Source organism: Notolabrus celidotus, chromosome 20 (assembly GCF_009762535.1).
Source record: "Notolabrus celidotus isolate fNotCel1 chromosome 20, fNotCel1.pri, whole genome shotgun sequence".
NCBI classification, from domain to species: domain Eukaryota; kingdom Metazoa; phylum Chordata; class Actinopteri; order Labriformes; family Labridae; genus Notolabrus; species Notolabrus celidotus.
Genome location: NC_048291.1, coordinates 1,967,475 through 1,982,841, shown reverse-complemented (window position 1 = coordinate 1,982,841; position 15,367 = coordinate 1,967,475). Strand labels below are relative to the sequence as shown.

At 44.4% G+C, this 15,367-nt stretch overlaps 1 protein-coding gene across 3 annotated transcripts in view; it reads left to right on the top strand.

Moving 5' to 3' along the window:
* LOC117832058 (RNA binding protein fox-1 homolog 2-like) overlaps positions 1 to 15,367 on the top strand; it is an 89,252-nt gene that overhangs the window by 15,797 nt on the left and 58,088 nt on the right. For all 3 annotated transcript variants that reach the window (XM_034711016.1, XM_034711017.1, XM_034711018.1), the window contains exon 2: positions 4,335 to 4,385. In XM_034711016.1, coding sequence (XP_034566907.1) covers positions 4,335 to 4,385 — 51 coding nt within the window. The remainder of the gene's footprint in view (positions 1 to 4,334; positions 4,386 to 15,367) is intronic.

The window sequence follows — 15,367 nt, the reverse complement described above, 5'->3', positions numbered from 1 at the left end:
GACAGGAACAGTCTGCTGTCTTTACGAGGAGTCTTTATTTTGGATCTCAGTCTGTGTCGTTTTGCGGGCGTTGCTTCTGCGGAGTCGTTTGAGTCTCTCTGAGAGAGTTTCATGATTTAGTGTGATTACGTTTCGGGGTTTTGACTCCATTTGGCGATATGATTGAGAGCGTAATAAAGCCAAACATCGGCTCAGTCCCCCCCCCCCCCCCCAGGCTGTTCTGTTAGGGATCAGTGGATGCTCGCAGCACCCCCCCTTAATTACCCCTCTCCCCTCCTCCCTGCGTCCCCCTCCCCTCTCACCATCTGTTGACCTCATGTCATTTTTGCCTTCCTCCACCACTGCTGCTCCTTTTTCTTTCCCCCTTGCTCCACCAACTTCTTTCCCTTCTCCTAAAATAGCAAGTCAGAGAGAGAGAGAGAGAAAATAAACAAGAGAGAGACGCCCTTTACTTTTCAGAGAGGGGACACAGGCGGAGAGCGGGTGTGTTTATGTGTGTGTGACTGCTTTTTTCTGTGCTGTTGCTGATCCCCGCCAGCCAGCCAGCCAGTCAGCAAGCCAGCAAGCCAGCCAGCCGGCGCCTTCAAAGGCTCTCAAACTGTACCGAATTAAGTTAATGGAAAGTTGCAAGAAAGTGCAAAGCCTGGTTTTCAACCTGGACCGGCTTAGAGCGGCATGCCGGTTTCATTTCTTAGACCGAGAACCAGAGCGGGCGTTAATGTGCGCGCTTTTGTTGTATACTTTTCAAGACACGCAAAGAGGTCGTGGATTTAAAAGCGAATCCACATGGTGAAGGGGAAGGGAGTGAGTGAGTGACTGTGTGTGTGTGTGTGTGAATAAACAAGAGTCCCTGAGAACTAGGTATCAAGTTCGGACCCCTTCCCCTCCCCCAACCTCTTAAGAAAATATAAATCACACAGCATTCTTTGCTTATTACTCATTGTCTCCGTTACGCAGACGATTCACTGCTTTTTGTTTCTATTCGCCGTCTTGGTTTGGCCATTTTCCCCACATTCCTCCTCCTCCTCCTCCTCCTGACTCTGTCCGTCTCTGCCCTATTTTCATCTTTCTTTTCTTACTCCTCTCTCTGCTCCCTCCCTCCTCCCCTCCCTCCTTCCCTCCCTCCTTCTCTTGCACAGATTGATTCCAGATGTTGCTAAATTCTTCCCTCGCTCCCTCCTCCTGTTCTTCCACATAAACTCCTCCTCCTCCTCCTCCTCCTCCTCCTCTTCTTTCTCTTTCCCCCCCTTTCTTCTCCTGTCCACTCCACAACCAATCCCGACTCTATAATTTGATGGTCTGGTATAATTCTGGTTTAGATTTCGCTCACATTCCACTTCTCGGAGCACATTTTGCAGCCAGTCCGCCGCCTTCGTCTTCCCTCCGACTTGCACTCCAGATTGAAAACCCAGTTTGTGGTGTTTATGTTGAATTAATGCGGCTAAGTGATCAAACACAAAGCCGAGCTCCTGTTTCATAACCAGATTGTGCAATTTTGAGTTTTGTTCAAAATGCAGTGCACAGTGCTTCAAACTCCCAGCATGCATCTCTCTGCGTTTGAAATAGAGATTTCTCATCCCGGTTGACATTGCCCGAGGCGGCGTAGACTTGAGATCCTGCTCCTCTTCTTCTTCTTCTTCTTCTTCTTCTTCTCCTGCCTCTCCATGTGTGCTGTGCTGGTGAGCAGCCACACATTTAAACACACTCAGAGTGGGGTGTTTTTTTTCTTCTTCTCTGGATGTAAGTTTGACCGTTCCCCTGTAAAGCGCGGCACACCAAGGAGAGCGTTCCCCCTGGGGACGAGGCACGAGGGGGAAATTGGTTCCAGATGAAACAGGAAGTGGAGAGTGGAGACAAAGAAAGGGTTGTTTCAGACAGAGGGAGGACGGGAGGACGGGAGGACGGGCCTCGAGTCTGGACACAAACACTCACATGGAGTCAGAGTTTACCGCCCAGGGCATCAAAAGGAAAATGTCCCTCCCTTTAGTCCTACCTTTTTCTACATCTGGGCCTCTTCTCCTTCTCTTTCTGCGTCTAGACACAAATACCCCGCTCTCATTCGTCCATACATCATGACCACATCTGTTTTCCATATTAGATGATGCATCTCTGAGTCCAACTCACACAAATATTTGAGATGCGTGAGCAAACTTCTTCTGGATCTGAGAGTTTAGAGAACGCCGTGACCTCCAGGGAGGAAAGGAACGATAAAACTGAAACTCTGCAGCAGAAATAAAAGATGGAGGACGTGGCAGCTCGACTAAAGTGAAGCCAAAACATGTGTAGCTCCTCCTTGATTGACAGCTCTGTAGACCAATGACGGCCAAATTCCACCGGATCCATGTCTGATCCGATCTGATCGGTTTTCTGTTCTAGTCAATGTGTTAACTTCCACTGGATCCACTCAGTTGCGGTCCGGCTGTGTCTCTGATCCGGCAGGTCAGAGTCCTCTGGATCAGATAAATAAATAAAGCTTTGTTGATTGATTGAACGGGCTTCAGGACGCCGTTTCCAAACACATAAGGTGGAGTAGGTCAGGTCACCCGGACAGTCCTGAAACACCTGAAACAAAGCTAGAGGCTCGATCTAGCAGTTTTTGAATTGAACAGAATCTCAGATGAGGTACTTGGTCCTCGTCTGAGACCACCACAGAAGACGGTGGTGTAGATGTCTGCTTCTCTAAAGCAACGAATGCTGAGCCTTTACAGGGAGACAGATTCTAGGCAAGTAGGTAAACATCCAACGGCCAAATCCCACCGTCTCAGATCTGATCGGTTTCTATTCTAGTCAATGTGTTAACTTCCACTGGATCCGCTCCAATCCGCTTAACTACAACAACAAACCGTCATGATGAGCGGAGCCAGGCCTGGAGTCAACAGGTCAGAGGTTTTCATAGGACCAGAAAGGCAACATGGATGAGGAGAGGAGGAGGAGGAGAATCCTTGATTCAGGGATTACCAAGGGGAAACCTCGGTCACATGACTCCAGCTGTCCGACGGTCCTGCTCCAGACTGCAGCGGATCAGAGCCGGACCAGACACGGATCTGATGGAAGTCCCGTGTTAGGCTCCTGCTGCGCTGTGAGCACCGCAACAAACCTATCAAGGAGGGTGTTTTGGCTTCACTTTAGTGCAGCAGGAGAAAGTGGAGGCACGCCATCCATCTTTATATCCAGTCAGTGCCTTCCAAGAAAGGAGAGTGTCATTCTGCAGTCACTGTGACCCCTTGTGTCACTCTCTGGCCCCTGATTGGCCGGATTAAGGCTATCAGGAAGTGTAAGTAGAGGTTAAGGCCAGGAGGTTAACCCCTGTTGACACTGTTCTTCAGAAAAGCGCCCTCCTCCTCCTCCTCCTCACGGCGGCATCACACGGCCCACACTCAAGCTGTTTGCTGAATGGACGAGTGCACGCAGGCCGAGGGGCAGCACATGGATTTAAACATCAGCAGTCCTCAAAACCAGCACACCATCCCCCCCCCCCCTCACTCAGTTCATATACACATGCATCTTTCTTTTACCCCCTCAGACCTCCTCTCCCTCCTTCTCTCCCTCTCTCTCTCTCTCCCTCCCTCCTCGTGCCTCGGCATGAGTCTCACTAGGCAGTCATGTTTTCTCTGCGAGGCACGCCAGCAGGCTCGACTGTGCCGATGTCATCTCTCTCTCTGCTGTCATAATATCATCTTTTGCTTTACTTTCCCCATTGTTCCTCTCCCCCTCCTCCTTCTCCTCCTCCTCTTTGACTTTCTGTCTTTTCTTTTCACCTCCTCCTCCTCCTCCTCACCTAACGGCTCATGCCGGGGCAACAAAAAAAAACACAGAAAAGAAAAATGGGAGAGAGAAAAGAGGGGAAGAGGGACAGAAATAATCTAATTAAAAGTAATTACGGAGCAATTAACCACAACACTGGTTTCTGGGGCAGGGTCGGGAGGGATGGGGGCTTCGGCTCTGCTGCTGGATTCTGATTGGTCGGTTTGGCTGAGTGTGAAAACTCTGCAGTGATGGTTCAGCAGTCATCCTCGCAGACTTTTAACTTCTGTGTTTTCTCTCCTTTTTTGGACTTTAATGCATCACTCAGCATCGTTTTTACACGTTTCTTCATTTCCTAAAAAAGAGTTATAAAAAGAAATGTTAAAATAAACCCACCTCTCTCTCCTCTCTTCTTGTATTTCTCCTCCCTGGTTGTTTTTAAAAGAACATCTGTGTGGTGTGTTTTTTTTTGTCCTTTCCTGAGAGTGCATTTCACCGGTAATGTAAAAGTTTGGAGTGAAAAGCTGCCTCCACTCGTATTGAAAAAGCCACTCACCCTGCGCTCTCCTCTCTCTTGTTGTCTCCTGCAGAACAATGAGCCGTTAAACCCGGGTTTCCATGGATACCCACCTCACAGTCAGGTAAGACGCTGCTCACAAACCCGCCTGAAAGAATAAATAAAAGATCCCTGACTCCAGTTAAATATACGCATTTCAGCCACCGACTAACTCTGTGTGTGGACCACCAGGAACAAACAGTGCTGATTTAGTTTGTCTTTCATGGATATTAAAGAGGGGATGAGTTGTTTGGTGTTTTTATGTGATGGGAGGAGAGTTTTTGATGATTTTGGAGAGAGAGAGGTTTGAAATCTGAAGCATGCAGCGTGACTCAACAGAGCTGCGAGTAGATGTAGCTTCATGCAGGATGCAAAAACACTGAAAACAAAAACAGAGGTATTTTTAAAATCCTGTCATCGCCGAGCAAGCATCCAAACACACGAGTCATCATATTTACACACCGACAGTTACTGTGCACACGCTTTGGAAAATACATTTGAATATGTTTACAGGATGTAAATAAATCCAGCTATAAATCCGGTGATGTATGGGAGCTTTTTACTGCAGTTGGAAAATAATGTGAAGTCATTTTGAAGTCATAATAAAGATGAGAAGTCATTATGAGAGAGTCAAAATTATCAGGTTAGTAGATTTAATAATCAGATTAAAAATGTGGAAAGTTTGAGAAGTAGGTCATCATTATTAAACGAAAAGTAACTTTATGATTATGATATAAAAAGTCAGAATATTCAGATTAATATCAAGAATAATGAGATGGTTATTAATGAGATTCACTTATACAAAAAATAATTAAATAAATACAAATCAGTTATAAAATAATACTAATCTATCCATGTTTATGAGATTATAAAGATAATAAAGATAATAAATCATTATTATGAGAAAAGTAAAAAAAATATCAAATTATAAGACTAATTATTAGAAAACAAATATTTGGTTAATATGAGAAGTAGATCATGAGATAAAAAGTCAAAATTCTGAGGTTATTAAAAAGATTCAGTTATAAAAAATGCATTAAATAAATAATAATCAGTTATAAAATAATTCTAGTGAAGTCATGAGAAAGATAAAAAATAATTATTATAAGAAAAGCCAAAATTATCAGATTATAAGCCTTAATTATTAGATAAAAAAATATGGACACTATGAGAAGTAGGTCATTATCATGAGAATAAAAAGTCAAAATATTCAGATTAATATCAAGAATAATGAGATGGTTATTAATGAGATTCACTTATACAAAAAATAATTAAATAAATAAAAATCAGTAATAAAATAATACAAATCTGTCCATGTTTATGAGATTATAAAGATAATAAAGATAATAAATCATTATTATCAGAAATGTAAAAAAATATCAAATTATAGGAAACACAATTATTAAGAAAAAAATTGGTAAATTTGAGAAGTAGATCATGAGATAAAAAGTCAAAATGCTGAGGTTAATTTATTTAATTAAATTAAAAAGATTAAATAAATAATAATCAGTTATAAAATAATACTAGTGAAGTCATGTTTATGAGATGTGAAGTCATGAGAAAGATAAAATAGTTCTTATAGGAAAAGTCAAAATTATCAGATTATAAGCCTTAATTATTAGATAAAAAAATATGGACAGTATGAGAAGTAGGTCATGATCATGAGAATTAAAAGTCAAAATATTCAGATTAATTGGTCGAATTATGAGATGATTATTAATGAGATTCAGTTATAAAAAAACACATTAAATAAACAAATATCAGTTATAAAATAATATTAGTGAAGTCATGTTTATGAGATGTGAAGCCATAATAAAGATAAAAAGTAATTATAATATGAAAAGTCAAAATTATTAAATTATAAACGGTAATTTTTAGGCTAAAAAATGTGGAAAATATGAGAAGTAGGTCATGATCATGAGAATAAAAAGTCAAAATATTCAGATTAATAGGTTGAATTATGAGATTCAGTAATGAATAAAAATTAAATAATTAAATAATTAAATAAATATAAGTTTTAAAATAATACTAGTAAAGTCATTTTATGAGATGTGAATTCATAATAGATACAAAATAATTATTTTGAGAAAATTCCAAATTATCAGATTATAAAATGAAATTATTAGAATAAAAAATGTATAAAATATGAGTTAAAAAGTCATACTGAGATAAACAGGGAGAATTATAAGATGGTTATTCATTAGATTTAGTGATACAAAATGAAATACAATAAAAACATAAAATAATACTTTATTGTGTTTTTTGAGTATATACCTTTAGTTAGATTTTTTTATTGAACTCATAACTATCTTGAATTTTGACTCATTCATCTCATGGTTATGACTTCCTGTTTCATAATGTTTACTCTCTATCTCATTACTTCAACTTATTTTTAATAATTTGACTTTTTAATCTCATAAATTTGACTTTTTTGGGAATTATTAGAGCCTATTGTCTAATTTTTTTGACTTATCATTTGGGATTTTTTTTCTCTTGAAGACTGTCAGTTTTTAAAAATGTGTCTGCTGTTGGAAAAGGCTTCTTAAGTAATTATTTAAATGTTTAATTTAATTTATTTTTTACTTTATTGTGCAAGAAGAGGGTGACAAAGTGACAGGATAACAAGGCAACAAAGACAGTGAAGTGATTCAAGAGTAAGAGCAACACAAAGAACAAATCACAAAAACAAAGCACTAAAAATGAAACATGATATTTTATTCCTCTGGCTTCAGTAACTCTTTATTCTTGGATGTTAAACACACACACTATCCTAACACTTAAAGACATGCATCATAGTAAAATCAGCTCCTTCCTGTGTGTGAGCCACACCTTGTTGTGCATCTCCTCCTAAATGACAGAGTGGGCTCATCTGCTCTACTGAGACATCATCATGGAGACAATTATGGAGTCGTGTTAATTCCTGCTCTGCTGCAGCCCGCGGCGGCGTTTAAATGATGGTGTGAAAAGCCGTGATGAAAGAGGAGCCGGCCGTGTTTGAGCTCCTCTTTCAGAAAGCTTGACCTCTCGGAGAGAAATCACCGTCTTTAAGCTGAGCTCTGCACACTCAGCGTGCGGCGCCGTGTCACTGCGGTCCTCTCACTCTTTCTTTCTCTTTATGCCGCTCTGTCTCTTCCTCGCTCTGAGTGTCTCTTCATGCATATTGCTCTCAGGAACCAGAGTGTGATGGTGTGTGTGTGTGTGCAGCTCGGCGGCTCGGCGGCAGGGTAGCTGACTTTCTTTCTTATCTGCTTCCAAGCAGCAGAGCAGATTGAGCAGCTCAAACCACCTCTGTGTGTGTGTGAGTGTGTGTGTGTGTGATTGCTCCTACTCCATTTGAGAGAGGTTTCTGTATCAGAGCTGGAGTGTGTGCAGCTTTGTCTCCCTCAGTGTGCAGCCTGTGTTCGGGCCGTGCAGCTCTCTGGCAGTGCCACAGGAGGGGAGTGTTGGTCTGTGCGCCTGATGCCCCCCCCCACACTCTCCCTCCCAGCCTCCCAGCCTCCCAGCCTCCCCTCAAATATCACATCATGGGGGTTCTCAGAGGCCTCATCCTCGCTCGTTTATCTCTATTCCTCTCCTCGTCTTTACTCATCCTGCCTCTGAAGTCTGCCTCCACCTGCAGCCTCTCTGCTCGGAGAGAAAGAGGAGCAGTCCTGACGTTATTTAGCTCTCTTCTTAATTCGATGTGATTTCAGTTTCCTCTCCATTTGCTCCAGGACTCGGTTATCTCTGACCTAACAACAAGAAATCAAGTCTGTGAGCGAGGATGAGGCAGAGAAGTGGAGCAGAGGTGAAGCAGAAATGGAAGCGAGTTATTTAAAATGGCTCGCCTGCGGGGCGGCGAATCATACAACAGTCATCCGGCACTTCTCGTATTCAGGTCTTGGCTCTGCTGTCCTGCCTGTAAGACAAACACCTGGGCAGAGACCACTTGTGATTTACATCTGCACCCCCTGAACCGCACCGCCCCTTGCATTTGTTTTATACATGATTTAAGACCCTGCTAATGTACACCGCCTCTGGGCACGCATATTACAAGTCTCCTGCACAGCTGCTGGTTCTCTGTCATGCTCATGGAGCTAGCCGAGCCTCGTTAGCATAGCATCACTGCAGAGAGAGAGAGAGGAGCTTGTTCAGTGCTGCAGCACATGTGTGTTGGTAATGCTCCTGTCTGTGTTATGTATGCATGTTTGAACCGCCTGCAGGTCCTGCTTGTGTCAATATGAGTGTGTTAAACGCTGACAGGCGCCTGTGGACGCTCTGTCGGGGGTAAATATGTGTGTGTGTGTTGTGTGTGTGTGTGCATGGCTGTTCTGACCTCGAGGGGCTGCACATGTCAGTCTTGGTGTGTTTAGGTCACAGAAATGATCAGGGTGAGCAACACACACACACACACACACACGTTTTACTCTCATTAAGCAGCACTGAATGTCTCTGCAAGTCAAAACCTCCTCATGGTTTGGAAACTGTGAATTCTGATGCTTTTATTTTGCCTTTTTACCACCTCACACCTCGGTCTCTGTACTTCCTGTCTTAAATATCAGTTTTTTATTATTTCATATTAGCATGCAGAAACAGGGAGAAACTCAGAGCTTCTGCAAAAACACGACCCCCTTAAAGGTGACATATCATGCCAAATGGACTTTTTAATGGTTCTCTCCCTGAAATCTGTGCCCCTGTCTACAAACCCCCTGAAAAGTCAAAGAATCCATTCTGCCCCTGTTCTGATTTCTCCACCTTTCTGTAAATGTGTGCTGAAACCAGCCGTTTCAGTTTTCAGTGTTTTTCATACGTCACAACGCCATCCGGTCTGTAACAGGAAGTCAGAGCTCGGAGCTTGTTCAGTCCATAGACTGTATAAAATACAACTCAACCCCTCCTCCGTTTTTCATTCCCTGCACACGTGTGCTAACAAGGAGCTTAGGAGGGAGGCATGCTAGTTGTAGGCTGTCTTAATAAACACAAAGGTCGCTTTGACTCCCCACGTCTGCAGATTTGAAGATCTAGTGGATGATTTTTATTTGTCATGGATAAGTGCTAGCGCTAGTTAGCATAGCCACATAGCTACATGTTAGTAGCTGTGTACCAAGACACACGTCGACATACTGACAAATAAAACAACAAGAAACACTAAATCTGTGACCAATGGTTCAGAAAGGTCCTGCTGCAGGCGCCTCTCTATCAGGATCAGATTCTGGATCAGATTCAGAGGGTTGAAGTAACGCGGGTCTGCATGTAAGATAGAGACGTAACAGAGCTTATATATATCTCTAAGAGGGCACTAAACACCAACGCTTTTCACTTCTGGTTGTTCTTTTATCAGTTTTCCTTCGATCCAGCAGTAGCATCTCCTCTGTCCTTCAAAATAAAAGCCTGGTTTAGCTCAATGGCTGAAGTCAGCGTCGTGTTTACAGGAGCTTTAGTCCTCAACAAGGTCACCAGTCTGTCTCCTTTGCTGCGTGTCATCCTCCACTCTCTCTTCTGTCCTCACCTGTCTCATCCAATAAACGCAGAAAAGACCAAAAACTTGAAAATGTGTCGACCAATGTGACAAACGTTCTGCTGCCAGTTTCTCTCAGTCTTTAAAGGTGACACATTCTGCTCTTTTTCATCAACATATATTGGTCTAAGAGGTCCCCAAAACATGTCTTTAAAGTTTATTGCTCATAAAAACACTTTGAAATCAGATTCTGGTCTGCCTGTAAACCCCTCTTTTTCAGCCCTGCTCAGAACAGGCTGTTTTCTGTGTCTGTGCCTTTAAATGAGAATGAGCTCTCTGACCACGCCCCCTATGTTAAGTGCAAAAGAGGAGATTCAGTTGTTATTACTAGGCTAGGGCATTGTGGGCTCAAGAGTGGGCTGGCCCTGATAGAGAAGCACCCTGATGGAAAGTGTGACTGTGGGGACGTGGAGTCAGTGCGTCATGTTCTCTTGCAGTGTGAAAGATATACTCGGTAAAGAAGGACGCTGTTCAGAGACCTGCAGACAGCTGGAGAAGCAGTCTTTAGCATGAGCACGTTATTAAACTTGGACAACTGGGCGAAAGTTAAGAGACTGTTGGAGTTCTTTACACAAGAATATAAGAATCAATCTAAGGACTTGATTCATCGACCTGAGGAGGGCAGCAATACGCCATTGTTGCTTTTAGCCTGCCTTACCCAAAAAAAGAAGAAGAAGAAGACCACGCCCCCTCAGGAAGTGGGTGTGGCCTCGGCTGTCCAGCACGTTGATCTAATGTTTACATGTTGGCTGAATATACACGGCTGCTCACAGACCCTCTGAATCTGATCCAGAATCTGATCCTGAGAGAGTGGAGGATGACACGCAGCACAGGAGACAGACTGGTGACCTTATTGAGGACTAAAGCTCCTGTAAACACAACTCTGACTTCAGCCATTGAGCTAAACCAGGCTTTTATTTTGAAGGACAGATGAGATGCTACTGCTGGATCGAAGGAAAACTGATAAAAGAACAACCAGAAGTGAAAAGGGTTGGTGTTTAGTGCCCTCTTAGAGATATATATAAGCTCTGTTACGTCTCTATCTTACATGCAGACCCGCGTTACTTCAACCCTCTGAATCTGATCCAGAATCTGATCCTGATGAGGCCCCTGCAGCAGGACCTTTCTGAACCATTGGTCACAGATTTAGTGTTTCTTGTTGTTTTATTTGTCAGTATGTCGACGTGTGTCTCGGTACACAGCTACCAACATGTAGCTATGTGGCTATGCTAACTAGCGCTAGCACTTATCCACGAAAACTAAAAATCATCCACTAGATCTTCAAATCTGCAGACGTGGGGAGTCAAACCGACCTCTGCCAGAAAGGCAGCGGGACCTTTCTGAACCATTGGTCACAGATTTAGTGTTTCATGTTGTTTTATTTGTCAGTATGTCGACGTGTGTCTTGGTACACAGCTACAGCTACAGCTACAGCTACAGCTACAGCTACAGCTACAGCTACGAATGGTGGCTGTGTGGCTATGCTAACTAGCGCTAGCACTTTTTCATGCAAACTAAAAATCATCCACTAGATCTTCAAATCTGCAGACGTGGGGAGTCAAACCGACCTTTGTGTTTATTAAGACAGCCTACAACTAGCATGCCTCCCTCCTAAGCTCCTTGTTAGCACACACGTGTGCAGGGAATGAAAAACGGAGGAGGGGTTGAGTTGTATTTTATACAGTCTATGGGCTGAACAAGCTCCGAGCTCTGACTTCCTGTTACAGACCGGATGGCGTTGTGACGTATGAAAAACACTGGAAACTGAAACGGCTGGTTTCAGCACACATTTACAGAAAGGTGGAGAAATCAGAACAGGGGCAGAATGGATTCTTTGACTTTTCAGGGGGTTTGTAGACAGGGACACAGATTTCAGGGAGAGAACCATTAAAAAGAACATTTTCCATGATATGTCACCTTTAAGTTTGATTTTCTCTGGTCTCGTGAGGCCATGTGTTCCCCTGTCAGATGTGTGGCTCTCTTCAAACGGAGCTGGACTATCTTTAATCTGAGTTATTGATCGCCCCTCGTGATGTCTAAAGGAAAGTTCTGAGTTTGAATCAGCTGATGAGCATACGATCGATGTATCCCCAAAGTTCAAGGCCGACGACAGCTCATCTGTGTGTGTTTGTGTGCGACCGACCGCGCGTGTGTTTATCGCTGTGTTCAGTCTGTGCGCTTAATCCTCAGATCATCCCCTATTCATCCTCTCATCCTCCTCACTTACAGCCCTAATCCTGTCATCCCTCGCTCTTTTTTCTCACCCAGCTCTTTTATCCATTTATCTTTCCATCCTGTTATCTCTCGCTCGCACCCTCTGTCTCTCCCTCCCCTCCCCCCTCATTCAGGCCCTGCTCCCTCTTTTTTTTTTTTACCCCACCACAACCCCCCCAATCACTTACCCTGCCCTCCCTCCATCCCTCCATCCCTCCTTCCCCTCCTTCCCTCTGGACACAGTTCCAGCCAGACTCAGCAGATGTCTGAAAGCTTGGCATCAGGGCTTTTTTTCCGCAGAGTTCAGTCCCTCCCAGATGAAATGCGGTGCGAGGGAAGGAACTGCACTCTCATCTCTGCAAAGTAAAGCGCCTTCCTAACGGTACACAAGTGGGAAGAAGAGGGGAAAGTGAGCCCAGGCCAGAAGAAGAAGAAGAAGAAGAAGAAGAAGAAGAAGGCGCAATGCAGCGGGATCCTGCTTCATGTTCAGGGCGAGTTTGAGATCCTGCATTCAAGGTGGGGGGGGAGGCGCTTGACTCAGTTTTGTGAGACAACTTCTTGAAGCTGTGCGAAGAAGGCGGCTGCAGCAGAAGAGAGATGGTGATCTAGGAGCCTGCCCACGCAGCCAGCTACCTATCTGGCCTACCTACCCACCTACCGCTGCTTTTTGGAGCTGACAGGCTGCCACGCAATAAATAAATCATCAAAAAAAAAGCTGCAATGCAGTAGGGGTCTCGTTCCTGCTCTGGTCTCTCAGGCTGCCAGCGTGAGGAGAGAAGACAGCATCTTCTGCCTTTTTGTCTCTCCGGGGAGTTTGAGGAGGCAGCAACAGCAGCTTTCCGACTCCATCTAGACTTCAAGCTAGGTGGCTACACAGAGAGGATCGAGGCTTTGATGGAAAGGAGGGACTGAAGCTGAGAGAGGGAGGGAAAGTTTTTAAAAAAAGAGGGGCGGGAACAAGGGAAAGCAAAAGGGGGGGGGGGAAGAGACGTGTAAGGCGAGCGTGTGAATTACAGACGCAGAGCAAAGAGAGAAAGGAGGCGAGAAGAGACTCAGGCTGTCAAGGAGGAGAGAAGACAGAAAAGGGCCCGAGGGGGAGCAGAGCAGCAGGACTGGTGGAGAGGAAGAGAGGCGGAGAGTGACAGGAGAGGACGAGGCTCGCGCGCTGGAGACGTGGAAGAAGGGACACCAGCAAAGAAGAGGAGGAGGAAGGAGGAAGAGGGAGTGAACGAGGGAGAATTTGAATGTGCGAGACAGCCGTGGACTGAAGCCACCGTTGGCTCATGGTCTTAGAGCACAGACAGAGGACAGGAGGAGGAGGAGGAGAAGTGGAAGAAGGGGAGAGGAGACGGAAAGTGGAGAGCTGGTCTGCGGTTGTTCCTTTAGATCAGACCATGATGGGGCTCTACTTCCCTGCAATGCTGGCGGTGAGTTCACGCAGTCCGCGGCGCTCCGGCTCGCTGCACACATCTGCAGGATCCGGAGAGAAACAACAGAGTTCATAATGATTTTATAGTCAGCAGGTTTTCTCTGGCTTGCAGCAGCAGCAGCAGTAATTGCTGCACTGTTTATGGTAAAGCTGCTTTGGTTCTCTGCCTCTTGGCCCAGGTGAGGCCTTGTCAGATAGTTGGCAGGGCACCAGGCTAACAGCAGGGCTTGTTTCTGCAGCTCTGCTCGCCTCACTCCTCCACTGTTGGAGCTCAAGTATCTCTGATTGTTGGGGAAGAAATCATGCTAGTAGCTAATTAGGTCACTTTTGTTTTGCTGAAGTTCGCTCATGTGGTTCTGGAGTGAGGGCAACATGCAGGAAGGCTTCAGCCGAGGAGGGAGAACACTTCCTGCTTATTTAGAGACAACTTGCACGATTGGAGGATCTTTCTTGTGCTGCTTTATCTCCTCTAACTGTTGAGATCCAAATCCTTCTTCTTTAACTGTAACTGCATGATTCTTTGGCTCCGGAAATATGTCTCAGTCCTGTTTAAGTCCAGATTTTTAGGTTTTGGCTGCACAAATAGGACCTGCTCGAGTTTCCTAACCTCCTATCGTGTCATTTTCTGCAGCTGATGTTTGCTCATGTGGTTCTGGAGTGAGGGAAACATGCAGGAAGGCTTCAGCTGAGGAGTGAGAACCCTTCCTGCTTATTTAGGGACAACTTGCACGATTGGAGGATCTTTTCAGCTTTATCTCTAAATGTTGAGATCCAAATCCTCCTTTAACTGTAACTGCATGATTGTTTTGCTCAGAAAATTTGTCTCAGTCCTGTTTTGGTCTGGTTGCATGATGCAGAAGAATCTAAGCTAAGAAAGGTGAATTATTTCAAAACTTTAGGTCCAGATTTGTAGGTTTTGGCTGCACAAACAGGACCTGCTCAGTTCTCCTAACCTCCTATAGTGTCGTTTTCTGCAGCTGAAGTTCGCTCATGTGGTTCTGGAGTGAGGGCATCATGCAGGAAGGCTTCAGCTGAGGAGTGAGAACACTTCCTGCTTCTTTAGAGACAACTTGCATGATTGGAAGATCTCTTTTTTTGCAGACTTTCAGAGACCTGAAACAAATTTTCTTCCACCATGATTGCACGATTTTTTTTTTTTACTGCTCATATAGTCTCTCAGTCCTTTTGAGGTCTTGTTGCATGATGCAGAAGAATCTAAGCTAAGAAAGGTGAATCATTTCTAAACATTGAGTCCAGGTTTTTAGGTTTTGGATGCACAAACCTGCTTGAGTTTCCTAACCTCCTACAGTTTAGTTTTCCTGCAGCTTTGCTAGGCTAATCTTAGCATATGGTGGGCGTGTCTGTGCTACTATAGCCTGGAGATAACTCGTTCTCTGACTCTGTTCTTGCACGTCCTGCTCTGTGGAGCCTTTGGGCCTAAAGGTTGAGGGTGGGGGAGGTGGAGGAGGAGGAGGTTCACGCTGACATGGAGAAGCAGCCGCTGCCTGGCCTGCCTGTGTTGACATGTATGCACAGTGGTGGGGGGGTGGGGGGGGGGGGTATTGCCGGGTCTCGCCATGCTGCCTGCACACGGTGTCATTTTCCATTTCATGTATGTGTGCATGTCACGTCATGTGTGCGCAGGGTGGTGGGGTTTTCTTGTATCAAGAGATTCAACGTTGTCATCCAAGCTGTCTTTGCGGTTCAGCCTTCATGTGTCTTCAGATTGAAGGGGACAGGTGTCAGGGCGCAGTTGTTTCTGTGCGGACACACTGACACGCTAACAGTTGTTGCTCTTGTGTTTGAGAACACAGAGTTAATGTTTGGTGCAGCAGTGACTATTCATTCTGTAATTTACCTTAGTGGACTGAATATGACTTACAGGAATGAAACACTTATTTAGTAGCATCATAAGATGTTGTTTTTA